Source organism: Cebidichthys violaceus, unplaced genomic scaffold, assembly GCF_023349555.1.
Source record: "Cebidichthys violaceus isolate CVI_PGR_0920_01 unplaced genomic scaffold, fCebVio1.0.p SCAF_105, whole genome shotgun sequence".
Lineage (NCBI taxonomy): Eukaryota > Metazoa > Chordata > Actinopteri > Perciformes > Stichaeidae > Cebidichthys > Cebidichthys violaceus.
In genome coordinates, this window is record NW_027176269.1 from 10,042 (window position 1) to 30,867 (window position 20,826).

Below are 20,826 nucleotides of genomic sequence, written 5' to 3' on the forward strand. Positions count from 1 at the left end.
AATGTCAGGGTGTATAGGCTCCTTGTAAAAGGTGATTTTAGTGAGAAAAGTGCTGCACATTCACAAAGACCTTGGCAAGGCGTCACAAAAACAGTTTTACACATTCACTAGCTGTAGAAGAGAGACTACACGTGTGCTACCCTGAGCCTTCCACTCAGCACTTATTGTTTTCATACTAGCTTGTTGCACTTATTGTATTCGTATTACTTATAGCACTAACTGTTTTTCTTGTTTCTGTACTTTGGCTTTGAGTTATGCTCTGCTTCAGGCTCTTAGATGCTTGTTTAAAGGAAATGTACTCATGACTTCTGGTGACTAGTAGTTCTCTTGATTACTATGTTGAATGTACTTATTGTAAGTCGCTTTGGATAAAAGCGTCTGCTAAATGACTGTAATGTAATGTAATGTAATGTGTGTGTGTGTGTGTGTGTGTGTGTGTGTGTGTGTTAATGAATACATCTCGTTGTGAGAGAGTCATTGGATGACACAAAAAATAAATTAAAAAGTGATATAGTATTCATAGAAAGTATGATGTAAAGTTGAGTATCGTATGTGCATACGATTTAGAACACAACCTCACTTGTTGGACTTTCGTCTCAATATAAAACAGACTTATGGTGTTAAGCTATGGCTGCAACTAACCGATATTTTCACTGTTGATTAATCTGCTGATTATTTTCTCGATTAATCGATTTGTTTTTTATAAAATGTCAGTGTTTCCTAAAGCCCTAAATGACTTCCTCAAAAAATATACAGTCTACTTTACAGAGTGAGGAAAGCAGAAAAAACACTCAAGGAGCTGGAATCTCTTTAAAAAAATCAAGAAAAGAAAAATGAATTAATGAATTCTAAATATCAAAAAAGTTGATTCTAGTATTAGACAACTAAGTTATTAATCATTGCAGCTATATAGTCAACATTGTCATCTAATGTTAGAAGTAACAAATTGCTTTAGTTTACACGTCTGAAATTATTTGACATTTGTCTAAAGAAAGCAGTAATGATTATTTTCTTGTGATTTAGTACTACCTAATTAAACTTCTTTATGGGGAACATCCGCGGATGAGCAGTAACATTATTAGGAAATTACAGACCCATAAAAGAAAGCTTGGATGGAAATCATTGTACATCCTTACAGTTACTTACCGCCAGCGATGCCATGCTCCCGCAGCCCAGCAAGTGAACTATCCTGGGTTTTTTTATCAGCTTGAATGGACTTAATGGAGGCTTTGTTACTGCTTATCAAACTCAGTGCTTAACAAGGCATTACCACGGCTACAGCAATCATGGCAGAAAATCGGCCCGCTATCAGGAGCCTGCAGGGCAAACACTAAACTCAAGTGTGTGCTCCGAGAGTGAGCGCACGCAAACAAACGCACGCACCTGAACGCTGTGCGCGCTCACAGGGGCGGCGGCGGTGGGCGGTCCCCGGCGAGGCGGAATCACACTGATGGATAATGACAGGGTTGGACAGCAGGAGAGTGAGCCGAGTCACTCCGGGCGCGCAGGCAATGAATAAAAGAACGGGAGTGCTGTCTGGATTCCCTTTGATACCGTACTATTCCTGCCGGTCTCCCTTGGTAATCCTGCTCATTACTCTGCACTGTCCCTCTTATTGTGAGGCTGGCAGCAGCAGCAGCAGCATGAGAGGACAGGAAGTCGTCCTCACTGGCCCTCCTGGCACCACAAAGAGGCTCTAAACAGCAGTTGTGCCCGGTCTAGATGATGGCTTGAGCATTCTTCTCTCACTGTAAACCTCTCTTTGGTCGACACCAGGCGGCAACTTCCGATCTGACAAGTGAAGCCAATGTGGAAGTGTCCTAGTGTCCACCAGGGGGCGACTCCTCTGGTTGTATAGAAGTCTAGTCTAAAGTGACTCTACTTCTCTCTAGTGTCCACCAGGGGGCGACTCCTCTGGTTGTATAGAAGTCTAGTCTAAAATGACTCTACTTCTCTCTAGTGTCCACCAGGGGGCGACTCCTCTGGTTGTATAGAAGTCTAGTCTAAAATGACTCTACTTCTCTCTTGATTTATTCCCTCAGTAAACATTGTAAACATGAGTTTATGGTCTCAATCTCTAGTTTACAGTCTTCTTCAATACAGCATGATGTTCATTTAGTACATTATGCTCCATTTAGAGTCAAACACACCATAAAGCAGGGGATGATTTAGGGCGGGGCTACCTTTTGATTGACAGGGCGCCTCTACATCCCTCCTCCGCAGTCCAAATATGGTAACTTCTGGTCCCTGGCTGCAAAAATCCAAGATGGCGACGTGTAAAATGCCAACCTCAAGGTCACAAGACCGCAGTCCTCAAACCAATGGGTGACATCACGCCTCTATCGCAACACGTGAGCTCTGCTGTAGGAACACGTGTCGGCGTCTCACCGGCAGCCTGGATTGTTCAAGCTGTACGACGGCTCCAGTGCTGCTGGAATGTAAGCAGTGTTGTTGTAGTGTTACTTTAGAAGCTGGGGGTCCGCTCTGTGAAATGAAGCAATCAGAAAGGTCTGTGAAAGCCGCCGGTCATGTCACCTTACTGCTTTGGGATTTTGGTTAGTGCCGTTTTGACAGGCGATGAAAACTCGCCGTTTCACTTCTTGCATCGGCTGATGACAAGATTGTCTCTCTGAAAATAGATATCAGTGTGAAAGCCTTCAGTCGTATCATCCCATTGTCTTTTGGATGAGTCTGCCCCGCCGAGTCTTGCCCCATCAGGGAGCTCCCAGCTCAGGCCAGCATTGGCGCGTTGTTCACGCGGCCGCGGATCGGCCGAACTCATCGCTTGCATCTCTCCGGTCTGCTCTCCTCAGACACAAACAGCTCTGGCAAAAAAGGCCAGATGTCTAGTTTGTCTGATTAACCCACTCCGTCTTTGGCTAGACAACTTGTGAAATCTATTCCGGGAATCTCTGACTTGCATTGTTCTTTTTCTCCCCCCTCCCATTGCAATCGGACGCGTTAAATGTTCTCCACGCCGGTGTCACATTGACACGTAAATGCTATTCCAATTATTCTGCACCTTCTCTGCTCGCTGTCAAATTACCAGCGCTGGGAGCAGAGCATGGCTCTCGCCGCACCTCTCTGGCATTTTCCCTGACAGGGAGGAGAAAGGAGCCCGAGATAGCAGAACGAGGGAGGGCTCGGGGCTCAATGAGCACTTTAAATGCTGGACTCAGGTAATCACACAGACTCGGTGAGACCAGAAGAGAACCGGGGGATCGAAGACTTTTTAGCCTCGGATGGTTTTCACCTGATTTTCCAGGCAAGACTGTAGTTTAGGAATACCTGACACAGGTGCTTCACATAGGACAAAGGAAATAAAACGATAACATAAAGTAACGGGTTGCAAAATTAATTTATGCTTCCCAATTAACAGGTTTTGTTTTGCGTTTTTAAAAGTGGTTCCATTGACAGGCAAAGCAAATCAGAGTGCAAAAAAAAAAAAAAAAAAAAGAGCAGAAAACGTGTGAGATTGCAGAATTTTGCAGCAGATATTTCTGGTCATATTAATAGTCAGTATTGTCAGGTTGATGGGTTTTTTTCCCCACAATAAGCAGAGTAACGGGCCGGCAGTCAGCTGCTGTACGCTCCAGCAAAAACAAAACTGTGTTTCTAAAATGACACCTCAGCTCCAGGGACCTTGGGGCAACAGCCACCTGACATGTGTACGAGTTATTTCAGGCATAAGGGAGTGTCAGTCAGTGCGACAGCCCTTTGCAGAAATCACACACACACACACACACACACACACACTCTCATTAGCACAGAGATGTAGAGGGGTTGAGTAAGTGCTGCTGTGTTCAGACGTTCGCACACACTTCACTGCCTGTCAGAGCCCAACCACACACAGCACTGTGGGATGAGAGGCTTCTGGAAAGTCAAATAACTAAAGTGTCTGAGAAGGAAACTTTTACCGGGTTTCTTTTATATTTCCAGCGTTATTAGCAGAGCTGAAGACACCTGCCGCAGTCACAGGAGTTGTAATGGCACAGATTGTTGCAGGTGTGTTGCTGTGTTTACCGTTATGTGCTATTTTTATTGTTTTGCTGGTTATCCAGAACGGAGCTGGGGAGCGGAGCGGAGTGCACACTCACGAGGCCAGCGGAAATTATAGTTTGGAAACTGGAGGCCAGAGGTAATGGGCAGGAGAGGCGGGCAGAGTGGAAGGGAGAGAAGAGATAAGACACTTAGGGGAGGATGGGATAAAAGAAGCGTCATCTGGAGTTGGGGGAGTGATGGTAATGGAGGGAATGCGGAAGAAAACAGAGGTGAGACCGGAGGCGAGCGAGAGGAAAACAGGAAAGTGCTTAAGGCTAATAAGGAGGTGCTGTGCAGGCCTGGAATGGTCCTGTTTGTGCGGAGGGCTGGAGCCCAGAGGTGAGCTAGCAGGCATGTTAAGAATGCATGACGTCAAGGCCACTCACTGACAACACGTATAAGGACGCTCTCAGGAGAGCCGGTCCGGCTCCTCACAACTCACGGAGCTCTCCTCACTTCACGATGTTTGTGCCTCCTCGCCTCCTCCGGCATGGGACCCGGAAAAAGAAGCTCAGTACTCCGCCTCGAAGGAAGTCCCAATTCCTTAAAATTACATCCGTGTCGAGTAAGAGTAGCGTGACACACACCTGGAATAACCTCATTAGCATGGAGGGAGCAGGACTCACGAACTGCAGTTATTCAAGATGATCAAAAGCGTGAGTGAACTTTCTGCTTTGCGTTCCTTGGTGACATTTCACCTCGACATCACTGACGTCTTCATCTTGAACGTAGGCTGCATCCGATCCAGGTGCTGTAATTGTGACACGATGTTTACAAGAGCAAATTATTAGATCAACCAGAACATTCTCTTGCATTCAGCACTAATTTGCTGTATGTCATGTTGTCATAATGTATACAGTTGCCCACTAGGTAGTCTGCAAATGTCATTCCAAGAGAACGAAAATAATACTTTGTAGAGACACACAGGAATGAGTCAGTCAGTCATATATATATAAATAATACATCACTCTAGATTTGTGCAGTGCTTTCCTCACAAACATGTGTAGTGGTTCACTACTAATGTTTATATATATATACACACATATATATATATATATATATATACACATATATATATATATATATATATATATATATATATATATGTATATATATATATATATATATACACATATATATATATATATATATATATACACATATATATATATATATATATATATACATATACATATATATATACATATATATATATATATATATATATATATATATATACACATATATACACACACAGCTTGCGTCTCCCATGCGTGGGACTAAGACGCGAGGAGAAGAGGACAGGACTGGAGGAAGTAGAAAATGTGAAAGGCCGATAATATTAATATGCGTTTGCTTATGACAGCTCATCAATCTCAGCTATTTACACGTCAGCGCTTCACAACCGCAATCATCTATTTGTCTGAGCTGGATTAGAGGGTTGCATGTCAGTTTTAGAAGCTGTGTGTGTGTGTGTGTGTGTGTGTGTGTGTGTGTGTGTGTGTGTGTGTGTGTGTGTTGTTCATACTGGATTAAGGAACCTTGTGATTTCACTCTCTCTAAATGAGAGCAGAACACACACCATGAAGTCGTTGCTGAAGCTCAGGGAGGCGCTGCGGCTCCTCTTCACTGAGATGACAGTTGTTCACTTTGTCATATTGTCTGCTAGCAGCCAACAAAGTATCACACGTTGAATGTCATTCACAACTCCAGAACACCATTGTTTTGTTTTCTCTAATTAAAAAGGCAATTTGCTTCTTCAGAAAGTTAACTTTTGAAAGTCATTAGAATTGTCGGTGGATAACATTTTTACCGTGTCGGAATTCTGTACGTCTCTTTATTAAAAGTATATGACTGGTCATAATGAAACTAATCTTGCTCAAATACACCGTTAGCAAAAAGATAATATAGGCCAGCATGCTTCAGTGATTCGTCAAATCTGAGATTCTCACGTCTTTCTCCTTAAATTACCTCCGCATCTTATCGATATCTTCCTCCTTTCATTACAAAACTTCTAGCCTCACACGACCGTGTCAGAGGAAACAATAACCGTGTCAATTATCGCTGTTCACAATTATCATTGTTTCATGAATTAGAGGAATATGGGTAGAGATGGACCGAGAGTGTCGACGCCTTGGTATTCAGACGAGGTCCCCGAGCTTTACTCACACGTCTGGACTGATCAGTCGCTGCTGTAAACGAGGAAAACAAGGGTCTGTGTAGGTGGAGCTAACTCAAGAGAGAGGCCGGGTAAACAGCGACAGGGACAATTCCAGTTCCCAATCTCACGGCAAATGAGACAATCAGGGGAGCATGGTGGCTTAACCAAGACGCAGAGCAGCATCTGATCGCGGCACGACGGCGTACCGACGGCGCACCGACGGCGTACCGACGGCGCACCGACGGCGTACCGACGGCGCACCGACGGGTCACAATGAAAGGAGATTTGACGTTGACTTTGATCTAGAAGAAATATCAAATGCGTAAAAAAGACGAAGAAAGCACAGCGGCTCAAGTAAAAGCAGAGAGGTCACTTTCAAATCAAAGACAAAACATGGTGAAAATGTAGTTTTTAGCCAATACGGTCGCTTTTAGCAAACCCAATACTCTAAAAGCAGCGCTTCAGTTCAGCACCGGCAGCTGTCCACGGAGTCAGCTGGTGTGTCCACAGAGTCAGCTGTGTGTCCACAGAGTCAGCTGGTGTGTCCACGCCACAGCAGAGCGAGCAGCACTCAGTCACAGCTGTGGCTGCTATCGATAGGAGTGGGCAGCGCAATCAGGGGGACAACTGGATGTCATGCGTGTGTTTCATTGCAGTCGTCTGGACACTTTGTGGAGGAGGACGGAGGACACGGCCCCGTGTGCGCTGGTGTTGATGACGGGGACGGGGGGGGGGGGGGGTGTGTTGTGTGTTGTCAATCCTTACTGGTCTGTTGCTGAAACCTACAATAATTGACTTGGAGCTCGGAGTTGAAATCGATGAGGAGCAGTCTGGCGTGGTTACTGGGACTGTCTTGGTCTTACAGGAGTGATTGCACTGCGAGTCAATTGTAATTATACAGCCCAATATCACAAATGTGCCTCAGGAGACTTGACTTTACAACAGCCTCTACCCTGAGACCGTCGACACAATATCTTCTTAACAATGATTCAGGAGTCAGCTCTCCTGTAAACATGTATGTAATAAGACCTGTGTGAGAAAATCCTTTGATTAAAAGGTAGAAGGTACAAGCTTGCGTACATAAAAAGAAAACTCTGGTAAGGTATAGATGTAAACTACATCTCCCAGGGTGCATTTTGACAAGAAGCATACAGTACAATCACTGAGCGTGTGTAATTCTGTGAGGTGAAACCACAAACAGCGAGCGGAGGCTAAAGAGGTTGTGGTCGCCGTTCAACTGTAACGTCGAAGCCTTTTCAATTTGCTACTGCTCCCATTCGCACCTCGAGGCTCATGGGTATTGTAGTGTTTAGGCCCGTCCGCCACGCCACAATAAAAGCACGATGCATGAACTCTCAGAAGATATTATAATTCAAATTGGCGGCCGGAACATAAACCTATAGCGGCGTTACATTCTGTGTTGAGTAGCATGAGGACGATCACTCCGAGGAGGACACTGGCCTGAATGTTTGACACACAGAACATGAAGAGAGACTCATCTGAAGTGCAGTCGTTTAGGATTTTATTTGGACGATGCTGGCATAGAGGTATTGATTATTAGATAGTCAATTCATGTCATTTTCACTGGGATTTAAATGGACGATATCCTATTGTTATGTAGCTTGAATAGATTCCTGAAACGTGGCTAGAGGTGTTAACGTCCACTAAAGAACCACCTGGTTTTGGGCCCAATGAAAGCTGTGGAGGGCCAGATTTGGGATTATAGTATGAATACAGTCAACGTCTCTTTTCCACAGTCTCCATCCTTCTATTTCACTGCCTACTTTGTTCACACAGCTGCCCGAAAAGTTGGTCAGAACGGCGCCTCTCTTCCCAGTGTGTCTATAGATACATGAAAGCGCGTCGCTCCCCTCATGTCATCGGCGGCTCTGTTTATCTAGCGGTGCCTGGGAGTACGCCAGCTCCGCCTGCAGACTTCACCGTGTCAACTCCTCTCACAAAACGTCAGGCTTTTATCCAGAAGAACGACTTTACAAACTCTGCGCTCGCTGCTTGCACTTTTTTTCGGGCTGCCCTTGTCACCGGCAAAGACTGAGGGAGCGGTTCACACGCGAGGCAGACTGCAGCGTGCGCTCGCCGAGGTCAAGAGCTCTGCAGCATCTGAATAAGATATGTGCCAATTAAAGCCTCCCGCACCTCGTCTCGGCCGGGATAATTCACTTAACCCTGGGCTCGCAGCTGACAGGTAGCATTTGTTTACACGTCCCTCCTCATGCAGGCTGCCAGGCCCCGTCCTCTACGCCGTATCAAAACAAGCCGCCTCCCACCACACCCGCCCTCTCCCTCTCCCTCTCCCTCTCCCTCTCGCTCTCCGACTCGCTGTTTCCATGGAAATCTGCTCTGGGAAGTCTGTGCATCTCCTAACCTTGAAGGTACCCGGGTAGCGTCGGCTGTGAGGATATATATTCTTGTCAAAATGAATTGTCATGACGGTAATCAGTGCCCCGTTTGATACCCCCCTTCAGCCAGACTTCCTATCTGTGTAGTTCATTATTTCCCCTCCTGCTGGGTTCAGCGCCCGGCGTTCCCAGCATGAGGAAAGAATTTGAAGATGGCACAGAAAAAGAAGCCCAAGATTGGAGCAAATTAAAACATGAGACGGATTATTACAGCCACCTACGTTATTGCCTCACGGAAGCAGTTTCTCTCCATCATTAAAAGCGGTTTCACTTTTTTTTATTACGTTACGGCCATTTAAAGGAAAAGAAGAATCCCATTACCTCAGTTTCATCATTTAATCACTCTGAAATATAGCAGATCTTTTCTGCAAAACGCCTTTAAAACAATATCTTAAATTATATCGTAACATTTAATCCGGTTAATATACACACCGCTTCGTAAGGTAACATCCTTAACCAAGACACAAACTCGCACACGGTGGTGGTGTCATGATGAAAGAGCCGAGCAGCTGTGCTTCCTCAGAGCAGGAAGAGGAGCGCTCTGAAAACTGTGCAATCGTGTCAATGCACCACCCGTCTTCTACAGCGCCCACTGCTCCATCTCACCGGATGTTGATGCGGTCTTTGCACGCCTGGCCTGAGCTGAGCTACGGACGATTACGAGCCAAAAGCATGTGTTATTTATGGTGCATGGAGGGCTTCGTTTGAATTCAAACGAATGATCCCGGCGACTTACTAGTCCTCCTAACTCCTGACCTTATGTGGGGGTCAAAGGTGGAGGGGGAGCCTACACGCATGGCGTTGTGGACCATAAAGTAATATATAGATTTCACTAATAACTCAACCCTGGTGTGTCACCCTCCGAGGTGCAGTAAAAAGAAATTGCGCCGAGGTGGTCGAGTCAGTGTCATGATGGGGTTATTTTTTGGGGGTGGGGACTCGGTAAGCATGCCACAGTTTCAAAAACGACATCGTCCTTTGTCATAAAAACGACCACATGTTCTTTTTATTCAAGGCTTTACACAAACACAGTAACAGACAGCTACCCGCACCCTCTTTCACTGCATCAGTGTACTATAAAAGTCATGGCACCGCATCACCACGGGTGGCTTCATTAACTATAATGGAGCTTTAAAAAGGAGCACAATCATCTACGGCCTTAATTCACGAGCAGCTAAAGCCACATTGTGCTTGAAACAAACACGCACTAATAAGGTGTCGACAGGACACAGGAACGTCAAATGAATACGGGAGGTATCACCGCGCACCATGAACGCAGCACTGAAGCGTCATCCGGCCTGAGAAGAAGAGCTCTGAGCCGTGGCGCTGTGCGACCTTTGGAGGGGGCGGGTCTTCTGACGCCAGGTGCTCCGTCAGGCCTGACGGTGTGACGATTCCAGTGACTGAAGGGTTATTGTGTGAAAAGAAAATGGAGCTAAACGTTTTAATTGCCAGAAATCTCAGCACCTGACAGCCCTGATAAAATGATATTCTAATATATTTGTTATTGTTACTATGAAGATGTATCAATGCGATTATGTTAGCAGCATTCTGATGTTGTATCCGGTCAAGGTGGAGCTAACTTGAGTAAATGTACTTCCTGTTGAGTAGTTAAACGCATCATATTTAATAAGAAGATCACATGTTTCTGATGGATAGTGATGATCTGCCATGTAAGTCGTGATTAGAACTGTCAGATGAGTGGAGCCGGGTTCAAAAGTTCTAGATTTCCTTGGGAAATTAAGTGGAGTAAAGGTACAAACCAGCACGAAACAAAGTACAAGAACCTACAAATTGTGGAGGAACCTGTAGCTTCAGGGTTCCGATGCTGACCATGAACCCCAATGTTGGACCTTTAGATCACTATCTATCTCATTTCCTGTAATAAAACGCCTCGGACATTCTGAACGAACAGTACTTGAGTAAGTAAGCACTTCTTCCACCACCGGGCACTGGACCTAAATAGTGACGTGCAGAATTATTGACTTACTTCCTCAGCTCCTGGGCCGAAGTCGTGACCCCGTGGAGCTGACTCCTGGGGTTCCCGATTGGACGGCAGTACGTAAAACATGAACCAATCAAATTAGAGCACAGGCCTGGAGGCATTAATCTCCTCTAACGCTAAAGCCCACTGAATGATGCTAGTGCGGCGCCGTGGTTCCTCTTGCTGGAACAGGGGGAGCGCCGTGCTTCTCCCCGTCAACCCGCTCCCTTGTTTCCGCTCACAGGACATCGTAATTGCTCGGATTTAAGATGTGCCGTTGATTCATTCTCGGCCAAACCGATGCTTTGAGCTGTGGACACTTAAGACATCCTTACAGCTTCAAACACAACACAGCCCTCAGATGATTATACACACAAATTTCAGAAGGCCCGTGTGTGGTCTTCAGAGAGCGCCCCTTCATTCTCGATTCCTCCCCCATCGCCGCCTCCTCCTCCTCCCCCCCCCCAGCACCTGCTCTCTCCGGCCCGGTCCTGGAGGATTCCAGCTCCGACTGAATCGTTGTTTTATCTCCACAACAAGTTAAAACATCAATGGAGGCAGAGCTTAAAACCTAATACCTCTGTTCTCTCCTCTGATAAACCACCCCGGCGTGCCGGAGCCCTCTATTCCCACACAGAGTCAAGTGGAGGAGGAGGAGCGTGTGTGCAGAGTGCAGGTGTGGGTGGTTTGGTTGGGTGGAGAGGGGAGTGCAGCTGGTCGGGGTCACGGCGGCTCGGTGTGCTGAATGACTAATGGAAGCTTTCTGGCGGTGCGGCACTCGTCTGAACGCCGGGCTGGAGGAGGACACGCCTCGTCTGGCTTCCGGCTCCCCCCTCCCCTCTCCCGGCCCCCCAGTCTCCGGTCAGAACCGGGCATTTAATGAGTTCTCCCCGCAACACAGGGGCCGCAATCCTCCACTTAATAAGCTCATTATTTCACATTGTTTTTGTCCTTTGCTCCTCCTCGGCGGCGGTGGCAGGGAAGAGGCTGTTTGATGTGCTTCTCTGTCAGAGAGGGTCTTTGAGAGGGAGGGATGATAATAGATCCGCTAATGATGTGGCCCTTGCTTACATGGTTCCTTGCGGTGACGCCGGCTCGCCTGCATGAATATTCAGAGGCTCCGTCTCGGAGGGAGAGGTGGCAATCCAGGTTGCTTTGGAGGGCAAACAGGGGGCGCTTAGAACCACAGCGGGATGATCAGAGCTCCTCTCTTGATCTACGATTCCAGAAGTGGATTCTATTTCTGTACCAGTTTAGCAGATCCCCTCAGAGCGTCTGAAAGGAGACACCAGAGTTTGACATTAAATGTCTGGGGAGGAAAACAACTTTGGCTTTATTGGTTGACTGTTTTCTTGCCATTACCCAATTCCCCCCTTTTGGTGCATTAATCCTGAGCCGCTCCATTAGTGCGGCAGCAGAGAATCCTCCTTTTGTGTGAACGCTACAGTATGAGGGCTGCAGCCAACGCTTGTTTTAATCGTCATTTGTTTTCTTGATTAATAGACGAGTAATACATTAGTCTATAAGATGACACCCCCGAATATCTTTTTCATTATCATATCCCTATGAAAGAGGCTAGGATCAGAGAATTATGACTCTGTTTTCTTAAAAAGTTACTCAATCTGATTAAATGAGTATCTAAATATTAGGCAACTAATGTAACAGTTGATACCGAACTGATTAATCGTTGCAGCTCTATATATTATACAGTAAGCACACATCATTATACAGCATGATGACGCACTATTAGATTATATACAGAATGAGTTTAGGTAAAGAATCAGGTTCCTTCCGTACTACATCTGAACCACGCGAGCAATATTCTGCATCTTACAGGATGAAACCTGCGTGCAGCAGTAAAAATCAATAGCACAGTTATACTGAGTGGAATTGACTGAGTGTGAAATTGCAATCAAACGGCAACTATTACCCTCGCCCAAATAGATACTACAGAGATAAATGATGTTTACAAATCCCCCCTGAAACTCCGTTTACACTGTTGTACTATTTGTTTCAGTTGTGCTCTTATCATGGAAAAATGTTCTTCTCAGGAAATGTAACTTTGGCTCCCTACTTGAGAGAGCGGTGCATTTTCAGAGCCAGAACCCGCTCACTGTTTGCGAGCGATGGTTAAGCCAAGATTTATCTAATCAAGAGGAGATTCTAAACAACTTCAACAAATTGCTGAACGGGACCACCGGGTGTCCAATGAGCTCAGGTCAATGTCGATTTGACCTTTGCAGAACAAACGCTAGAAATAAATGCCCAATATCTAACTAAAGACATGTCCTCCAGTCCTGAATTTGGTCAGTGGTTCAGCAGACTGGCACAGTAATGGGCTTCAAAGGCTGCCTGAAGGTGCGACATGTGAAAATGATGACAGCCGTGACAAACCTGTAACAACGAAACACCTCCTCCAAGGAACCAATTAAACCACCGTTGGAGATTTCAATTACTGCCTCAATGGGCTTTTCCAGATCAATAACCGAGCGTGCATCTTGACAAGGCGGTCATGGCCATGGGGGGGGGGGGTTTCGTATTTTCCCTCCTCCTCTTCTTACGCCGGTGTGTCGTTCGGGGAGGATGAAGACGAGGAAAAGATTCAACTCGCAGAGCCGGCCTCTGCGGAGCACGCTGCTCTAAATCAACACTGCATCTGGGTAACGCGCTCCACTCCCTCCCAACCGAGGCGTGTTGAAGTGCGAGATGGGGCTCTGCAGATCTCATCACTTAGGAAAGGTTGTGGCCTGCATCTACAGCCCCCACCGCCATCCCCCCGTGCGCAGGTTCCTATCACTTCCACCCTCAAATTGGAAGTGACAGGCCACTCAAGCAGAGGTGTCTTCTCTTGCCCCCCCCCCTCCCCTCCCCGATCAGCAGCCATGCAGCCCCACTCAGAGCTGTCAGCCTGATTATATATCAGGAGGATGGAAGGGAGGGAAAGGCGGGGGGACCTTAGGAAAGGAGATGTCCAGCTGGAGACAGACGGCTAAACACGTCGTCTGTCCGGCTGCCGCACGTCTGCCAAAGCACGTAGCACCTGTCCCCGAGGCTGCCAGGGAACCAATCCGTACGTCTCCATCACTCTCCTGGTGTCCTCGAGAAACTCAGCAAACCACATCCCTCTTCTCCCTCCGCCGGTCCTCTGGTTTTGCAAAGCTACAACTCTGGTTCTCTTTGCTGCTTTCTTTCTGTCTCGCTTTCACTCCCTTTCTTGTGTTTTTGCTACCGGGAGCACAACTCATTTACCAACTTTTCATGCCTGTGGCAGCTCATTACTCAGATAGAGCTACCTGTCGTCCCTCGGTTAGGCTGGTAGAGCGGCGGTGGTTTTCCCGGGGATCAAACGTAGTCTGCTAAGTGATAGCAAGCGCTCAATTATTGGGAGCCTCTGATGCGTCGGACAGGGACAGGCAAAAAAATAAACATGTTCTTTCCTTAAATGCTGATTTTCATGTCTCTTTTCTCTCTCTCTCCCCAGGCATGAAGCTTAAAAGCGCTCCACGGCAGTCCAGAGAGGTACGTGTTTACTCCGTTTCTCCCAAAACACAGATACCGACTGTTATCTACTGCTAAAAAAAAAAGAAGGGGGGGTGAGAGATTGTCAGCCTTGTTCCTCTCAGCGTGTCTGATAGTATCTGTGTAGAGAGGCTGACCTCACACTGTGCATTCAGCCAGTCAGGCTTCACAGAGTAAACGGTCCCAGTCGAATCAGGCCTCGGCTCCTCGCGGTGCCATCACACCGTACGGCTTCCACAGCAGAAGACTCCTTCCTCGTGTTCGCCTTTCTGGTTAGTTTGCATCCATTTGGGATGAATGGCCAACCAGCATTTAGAAAACACACAAGTCACACGGATTCATAGGAGGCTCGTTTTTTTCCATTAGGGTTTTAAAACACCGGTCCTTATGATTATCCATCCCTTTGAGGACGTGAACATTTTGCATTTTGAAGTCGGCTCCTGTGTTTTTGGACAGTAATTTGCAGAAGAACAGAATTGCTCTCATGTGCCCGAGAAAAACTCAACCAAGCAAAGATCTCAGAGGGTGAAATGTGTCCTTAATTGCCACAAATTAGCATTACAGAGTCACGGATAGCTTCAGGCTTCAGATCGATGAGCTAAGAGGAGAGAGAGCGACATGGTGTTTGACTCCCTGATCTAGGTTCGGCGGTGCCGTGGCTGCTCTTGGCTGACCCCCCCCCCCCCCCCCCCCCCCCCCCCGCTCGCTCTCATCTCTGCTGCGATCGGCAGCACCAATGAGAGACCTGCATCGGCGCGAACCCCCGACGAACGTGACGTCTGGCGTGTTAGGTTGCTGCTCCGCGCTCGCCTTGCACATTAAAAACAGACAGGGAGGAGCCTCCCCCTCCTTTTTTCTCCCCCCCACCTTCCCTTCCAGATGTCCCTGCAGAGGAAGGAATATGGCCATTTAAGTCAGGAGGGGGGATGAGCCAAGATTCATGATGGTCTCATCACCTTGTCTGTTGTAAAATTAAAATTATACATCCAGTCCATTGGCTTTATGACACCATTACGGAGTTTAATTGAAATAAAATGTCAAAATGCATAATGGCCTTGGGCATCATCTGATGGTTATCAGGCAGTAGATGACTCTAATTTACATTCCCCATTAGGTGTTTATAAGACATTTATTTGGTATTACATACCAGTTTATCGATAGGTCATGGAAGGCGTTGGGAAGCGTCTGACATTTGCCTGTAACAAAGTTAGACCTTTGTTTGAGGTGTGGTGAAACGGCACCACCAAGTGGCCCGTGTGAATACTGACGACAGCATGAGGGGTTTGGTGTGGCTGCTTCTGGTGATTCAGCCCAGATTCACCACCAAGTAGTAATCCTATGGTGCTGCTTCTCCTCCTTTGTTTACAGACTCTTTCCACGCAGGACAAAGAGAGGGGCAAATCTGACAACTATCAGGACCGGACCGAAGACATCGTGTCCAGCCCCATCCCTCCGATGCAGTTCCCGCACTTTGAGGCGAGTAAACAGACGGCCACCCCTGGGTCCCGGGAGCAGGACATAACCCTCGTCCACGTCTCCAAAAGACAACGCAAACTGCTGAAATCAAGTCCCCCAATCCACAATAGTGATTCCTCGTCTTCTTCTCTGTCCTCCTCCTCGGTTTCCTTCCCTTCCGCCTCTGGCTCCTTCAACCCCGACAGGTGGAAAGACCTCGGTGACATTCAGATAGCACGCCGGCAACTGATGAAGGAGATGTGCGCCAAGTACAAGAGCAACATCTCCAAGACCATCACGGCCCATCACGTGAAAAACCTCTTCGTGGAGGACAAGTACAAGTTGCTGTACTGCCAGGTGCCCAAGGCGGGCTGCTCCAACTGGAAGAGGACCCTGATCGTGCTGGCGGGCCTGGCCCCCAACGCTCAGAGCATTCAACACGACACGGTCCACGAGGGAAACTATCTCAGGAAACTTCACACGTTCGACCGAAAGGGAATCACGCACCGTCTGGAGACCTACACCAAAGTCATGTTTGTCCGAGAGCCCTTGGAGAGAATGGTGTCGGCTTACAGGGACAAGTTTGAGAATCCTAACAGCTACTACCACAACCTGTTCGGGAAAGCCATCATCTCCAAGTACAGGGCCGACCCGTCCCCGGAGGCCCTGAATACGGGCAACGGGGTCACGTTCAAGGAGTTCGTCCAGTACCTGCTGGATGTCCACCGGCCCGCCGGGATGGACATCCACTGGGAGCAGGCGAACCAGCTCTGCAACCCTTGTCTCATAGACTACGACTTCATCGGAAAGTTCGAGAACATGGAGGAGGAGTCCAACTTCCTCCTGCGATTGACTGGCGCTCCGCCCAACGTCAAGCTGCCCAGTTTTAAAGACAGGAACCCGGCCGACACGAGAACCTCCGTGAACACCACTCAAAAATACTTTTCACAGGTCAGCACGCTGGAGAGACAGCGAATCTATGACTTCTACTACACGGACTACCTGATGTTCAACTACACCAAGCCTTTCAAGGATTTATACTGACCGACTCTTCAAACACAAGTCACATTCCACGTCTGCATCGCTACCATGACAGAGATTTTGACATAAAGAGGCTATAACCACATGGATCTTTGCCTCTAAGCAGAGACATCGGAGAGACCAAACAGTCTTCTTGATTCCGCAAAAGCTGCTTTTTTATGCATAGATTTCTACCAGATTATCTTCATTTTCAAACAACTATGTGATACAAATATATATCAGATACTCTAAATTGTCCTAAAGTCAAAGTTATTTATTCACTACTAGCACATGGTGAGGTTGAAATTATAAATGTTGTGCTTCTTGAAAAAAAGAAAAGTGTATTATTGTTCAACAGGCTTTAAATCATCATGCCTTACTGTGAGTCAAATAGGATTTGGAAATGTATTTTATGGTTTTATTCAACATAGGCGCCACATGGCTGCAATTTAATACAGTTTCCGATTGTATTATTGCGTCGCCCCTGTGGCCGTCTAGAGTACTGATACCAAAACATTTATGAATATAGGTGCTTTGGTTCACCTCACAGTGAGATCGGAGTAATGATCGCCGCAGAGTCGTGCAATTTGTTCAATCGGATTTGCTGCAATTTAAATATTGATTCATTTGAAATATTTGCATTGACCGTTTGACTCACAGGTGGTCCGGGCATCGGTATACCTCTATGTATTAATGCATACTAATACAGATATTTAATGTAAATGGTTTTATTGAAGATAAACCGTAACACGATGAACCACTATAGATAGTAGAACTCTTTAAAGATGTGTCACGCGCTGCCCGCTCAGAAGCTGTGTGCACCTATTGTAGCAATCTTTTGTACTCCTAACTTTTGTGGGATCGCGTTGTGCTTGGTTCTAACACATACATGTGCTGTAGGTCCTCCGTCACTGTACAGGCTCTTCACTCGGGTGGCTGTTGTTAAACGCAGGAGATCCCGATACGGCGCCTTCTGATGCCTGTTGGTGTTACAGACTTTCTTATCATTCACTTTCTGCAGTCTGTTGACAGCGTTGGCAAATGGATCAAAAAGCAAAGTTGCAAACATCTGGTTAAAAAACCCACAGAAACAGATGTTTGGACTCTGTTTCATGACCGTCTGAAAATGTGTGATTTGGACTTTTGATTTTAAAAAGAAAAGAGCGCGTCCAAACTGATCACGCCATCTCACGACACTGAACAGCTGAACCGTCAGTGACTCCACATTCTGTATGTATCACATCTATTCTACACCACCATATAGCCCCCCCCCCCCCCCCCCTGACACTACTGTGTACAGTTGTATAATGGGCATTCAGATGACTATCTATTTTTCTATGTATTTCTAAAATATATATATACATACACATATATATATATATATATATATATATATATATTCTGTGCTTATGGTGACGGTATGTTGATTTCCTTTTTGGTGTCATTCGTTGTTCTTTCAGTAATTACGGTGTAGTTGTCACGTAACAGAAGAGTTTCTTTCCAAAATACAGAAAATATCCACCAGCTGAAAAATCACACGTCCAACTCTCAAGAAACGAAATCACTGCAGACATCTGCGCTGCCAGGAGATAACTCAGTCTGACTGATGAACTGATGCCACTCGGTGCTTCGGAGGTGGTGAAGCATTTTTCTTTTACAAAAATGGATTTTCATTTTTGGAAACGATCTCGTTAATGTCTTCTACCTAAACTGTTTGGTCTGTCACTATGATAATAGACCCTGTACAGATGAGCTGCATTCAACCCTGTTACCCACCCTGGCTGTTAGCAACCCCACTGTGTGTGTGTGTGTGTGTGTGTGTGTGTGTGTGTGTGTGTGTGTGTGTGTGTGTGAGAGACATGAAGAGGAAAGTACAGTTTCCTGTTTGTAACATTAACAGACTGCTTTATTCCCAACACAACACCCAGCTGGCACTAAGGTCAGACAACCTGGTTCCTTGGTTTCTTGGTTTCTTGGTTCCTTGGTTTCTTGGTTCCTTGGTTCCTTGGTTTCCGGTCGGGTCACCAGTGAAGACAATTGGCAATTCTGGGACTCTTTACATTCAGGCTCGGTTACAACCCTTTTGAAGATCGGACATGTCTAAGACACAATAGGATTTATTACTAAGGTAAAACAAACCGACCAGAACCATTCATCAGATGATCATGTAGTGTAACTCTCCAAAGTCGTATTGAGTGAACAGAAAGCTAATCTTCTTGTACAGCGAGTGCGATGTTAAAGTGACTACATATGATGACTAGGAGACCAAAACGATGGATGCAAATGAGTACATGTGGGGGGGTCACATTTACACAGAAATACCTTGAATGAACAGAGTAAAACTAACTGATATGAAGAGAGCAAGTCTGGCTCAGTGGGTAGCAGTATATATATATATATATATATATATATATATATTCCTATGAGGGCCGCGGTGCAGAGAGGAACTAACCTATGGCTAGTCTCCCATGAAGCAGCAGTCACTACTCAGCTAAACGCTTCGCAGCTCACTGGAAATGTGTGTCATTGTAACTAAGTACTTCATAAAGGGTGGTGTTTGCCTGTGAGGGAGGGGACATTTCTGTCATTTAAATCTATACACGGTATAATCGACTCTTCGAGACCTTTAACCCTCGGTGGTAGTTCCCTTTGCGCGGTGATGGTGATCGTGTGAACTTGTCAGTATACTGTGTGGGCTTCTGCAATTCCAAAATCTAATCCTGTGGTCAGATTCTACGTAGGTGTAGCAGATATCTGGCCAAAAACAGCTACCGCATTATGATGAGCATTACTGCCCCCCCCCCCCAGCTAATACAGTTGTCTTGGTATGTGGGTGTTCGGACAGATTTATCAAAAGCGTAACTACAGTAACAAGTGAATGTATAACTGTTTATTGTTGGTGCAAAAGTGTATAAAATATGATCTTAAGCCCTTTGCCTTATTTTACACTGCCAATCAAATGGTGTATTTCAGGAAGACATTCTTCAGGAGGTTATTATTTCTGACTGATGAGTGTCTACTAATAAATTGTCTTTCAATACATGTGCCCTTTCTTCCTTTCCTTGCAGTCGCATCGTCTCTCGTCCGCCGTGGTTTCTGATCATTGATCAAATTTCATGGCAATCCCTCCAACAGTCTTTGGAACATTTCACTTAAAATGTCAACCTCACGGTGGCAGTAGAGACTTCTTCGTCGTACTCGTATATATGACAAATTATCATTGCTTCAAACCTCGTTTAAAAACGTCAACACCGTGTGTTGACTTTGTCTGATGATCATACAATAATGATGTTATCGGCTGCTGCAGCAGCTTGGTAATACCTGCTGGTCAACACGGTATTCATGAGCTGTGATCACATTTACCACTCATTCTGGTGTCGCAGAACACAAACAGAAAAATATGGAAACGAGAAAGACTCAGTGATGACAGAGAGCAGGAGGAACAACTAGGAGCTTAGAGAGGAAACAAATGGAAATTCATTTTAAGTCAGTTACCAATAAATACTGGAGTTTATCATTTAAAAGTGAAGTTCATGCTTCAGAGATGCGAGCTGGTCCGGCAAAAATAGAGCATGACGACGCGCGGGACCACCTGCGCCCACGAGCGGGACCCCCTCCGCACCTCCGCCCACATGGGACCACCTCCGCCCACGAGTGGGTGGCTCTTATTTGTGCTCTCTGATTTTGAGTGATTCGCCTTCATACTAGTGCTGTTCTTTGACTCACGTGGTCTCTGCCCGCGGGCACCATGTTGCTACCTCTGGTTTAAAGAGACATGTTTTTAATAAACACAAAAGTATAGTTAGTCCACAGAGCATGTAAACTTGTAAAAACATATTGTTCAATAATCTGTCATACATTCTTGCTCATATTCATTGAGATGTTCATCAGTTCTGTGGTCAAGGTCAAGATCAAGGTGTGTGGATTTTGTCTCGAGTGACTTGTCATGAGTCATATCATATATATGTGATATATATATATATATATATATATATATATATATATATATATGTGATATATATATATCACATATATACAGCCCTAGTCATGACCTTAAACGGGGGGAATAGCAAGGGAGAGGTATGAAGAGGACACAACTTCACCTTTACTCGTCTGGGTGAGGAAGAGGAGCGCGACCCCCTACTGGAGCCCCGAGGCACCAGATCAAACGCACAGTTAACACACTCAGGCGTGGATCTGTATCACCCACCTACTGGTCCGTCCCA

The 20,826-nt window shown here is 46.1% G+C and overlaps 1 protein-coding gene across 1 annotated transcript; it reads left to right on the forward strand.

The window, feature by feature from the left end:
* The first annotated feature begins 8,534 nt into the window (after window positions 1-8,534).
* LOC137888454 (carbohydrate sulfotransferase 8-like) lies at window positions 8,535-20,533 on the forward strand. The gene is made up of 3 exons (XM_068731861.1): window positions 8,535-8,595; window positions 14,088-14,125; window positions 15,494-20,533. The coding sequence occupies exons 2-3, from the start codon at window positions 14,090-14,092 to the stop codon at window positions 16,622-16,624; spliced, it is 1,167 nt and encodes a 388-aa protein (XP_068587962.1). The 5' UTR covers window positions 8,535-8,595; window positions 14,088-14,089; the 3' UTR covers window positions 16,625-20,533.
* Window positions 20,534-20,826: the final 293 nt, after the last annotated feature.

Excerpts from the sequence above, each read along its gene's own strand:
- LOC137888454 (XM_068731861.1), top strand. The coding sequence starts at position 14,090 with ATGAAGCTTAAAAGCGCTCCACGGCAGTCCAGAGAG. Across the intron at positions 14,126-15,493 it reads CTCCACGGCAGTCCAGAGAG|ACTCTTTCCACGCAGGACAA; the intron begins GTACGTGTTTAC and ends CTTTGTTTACAG.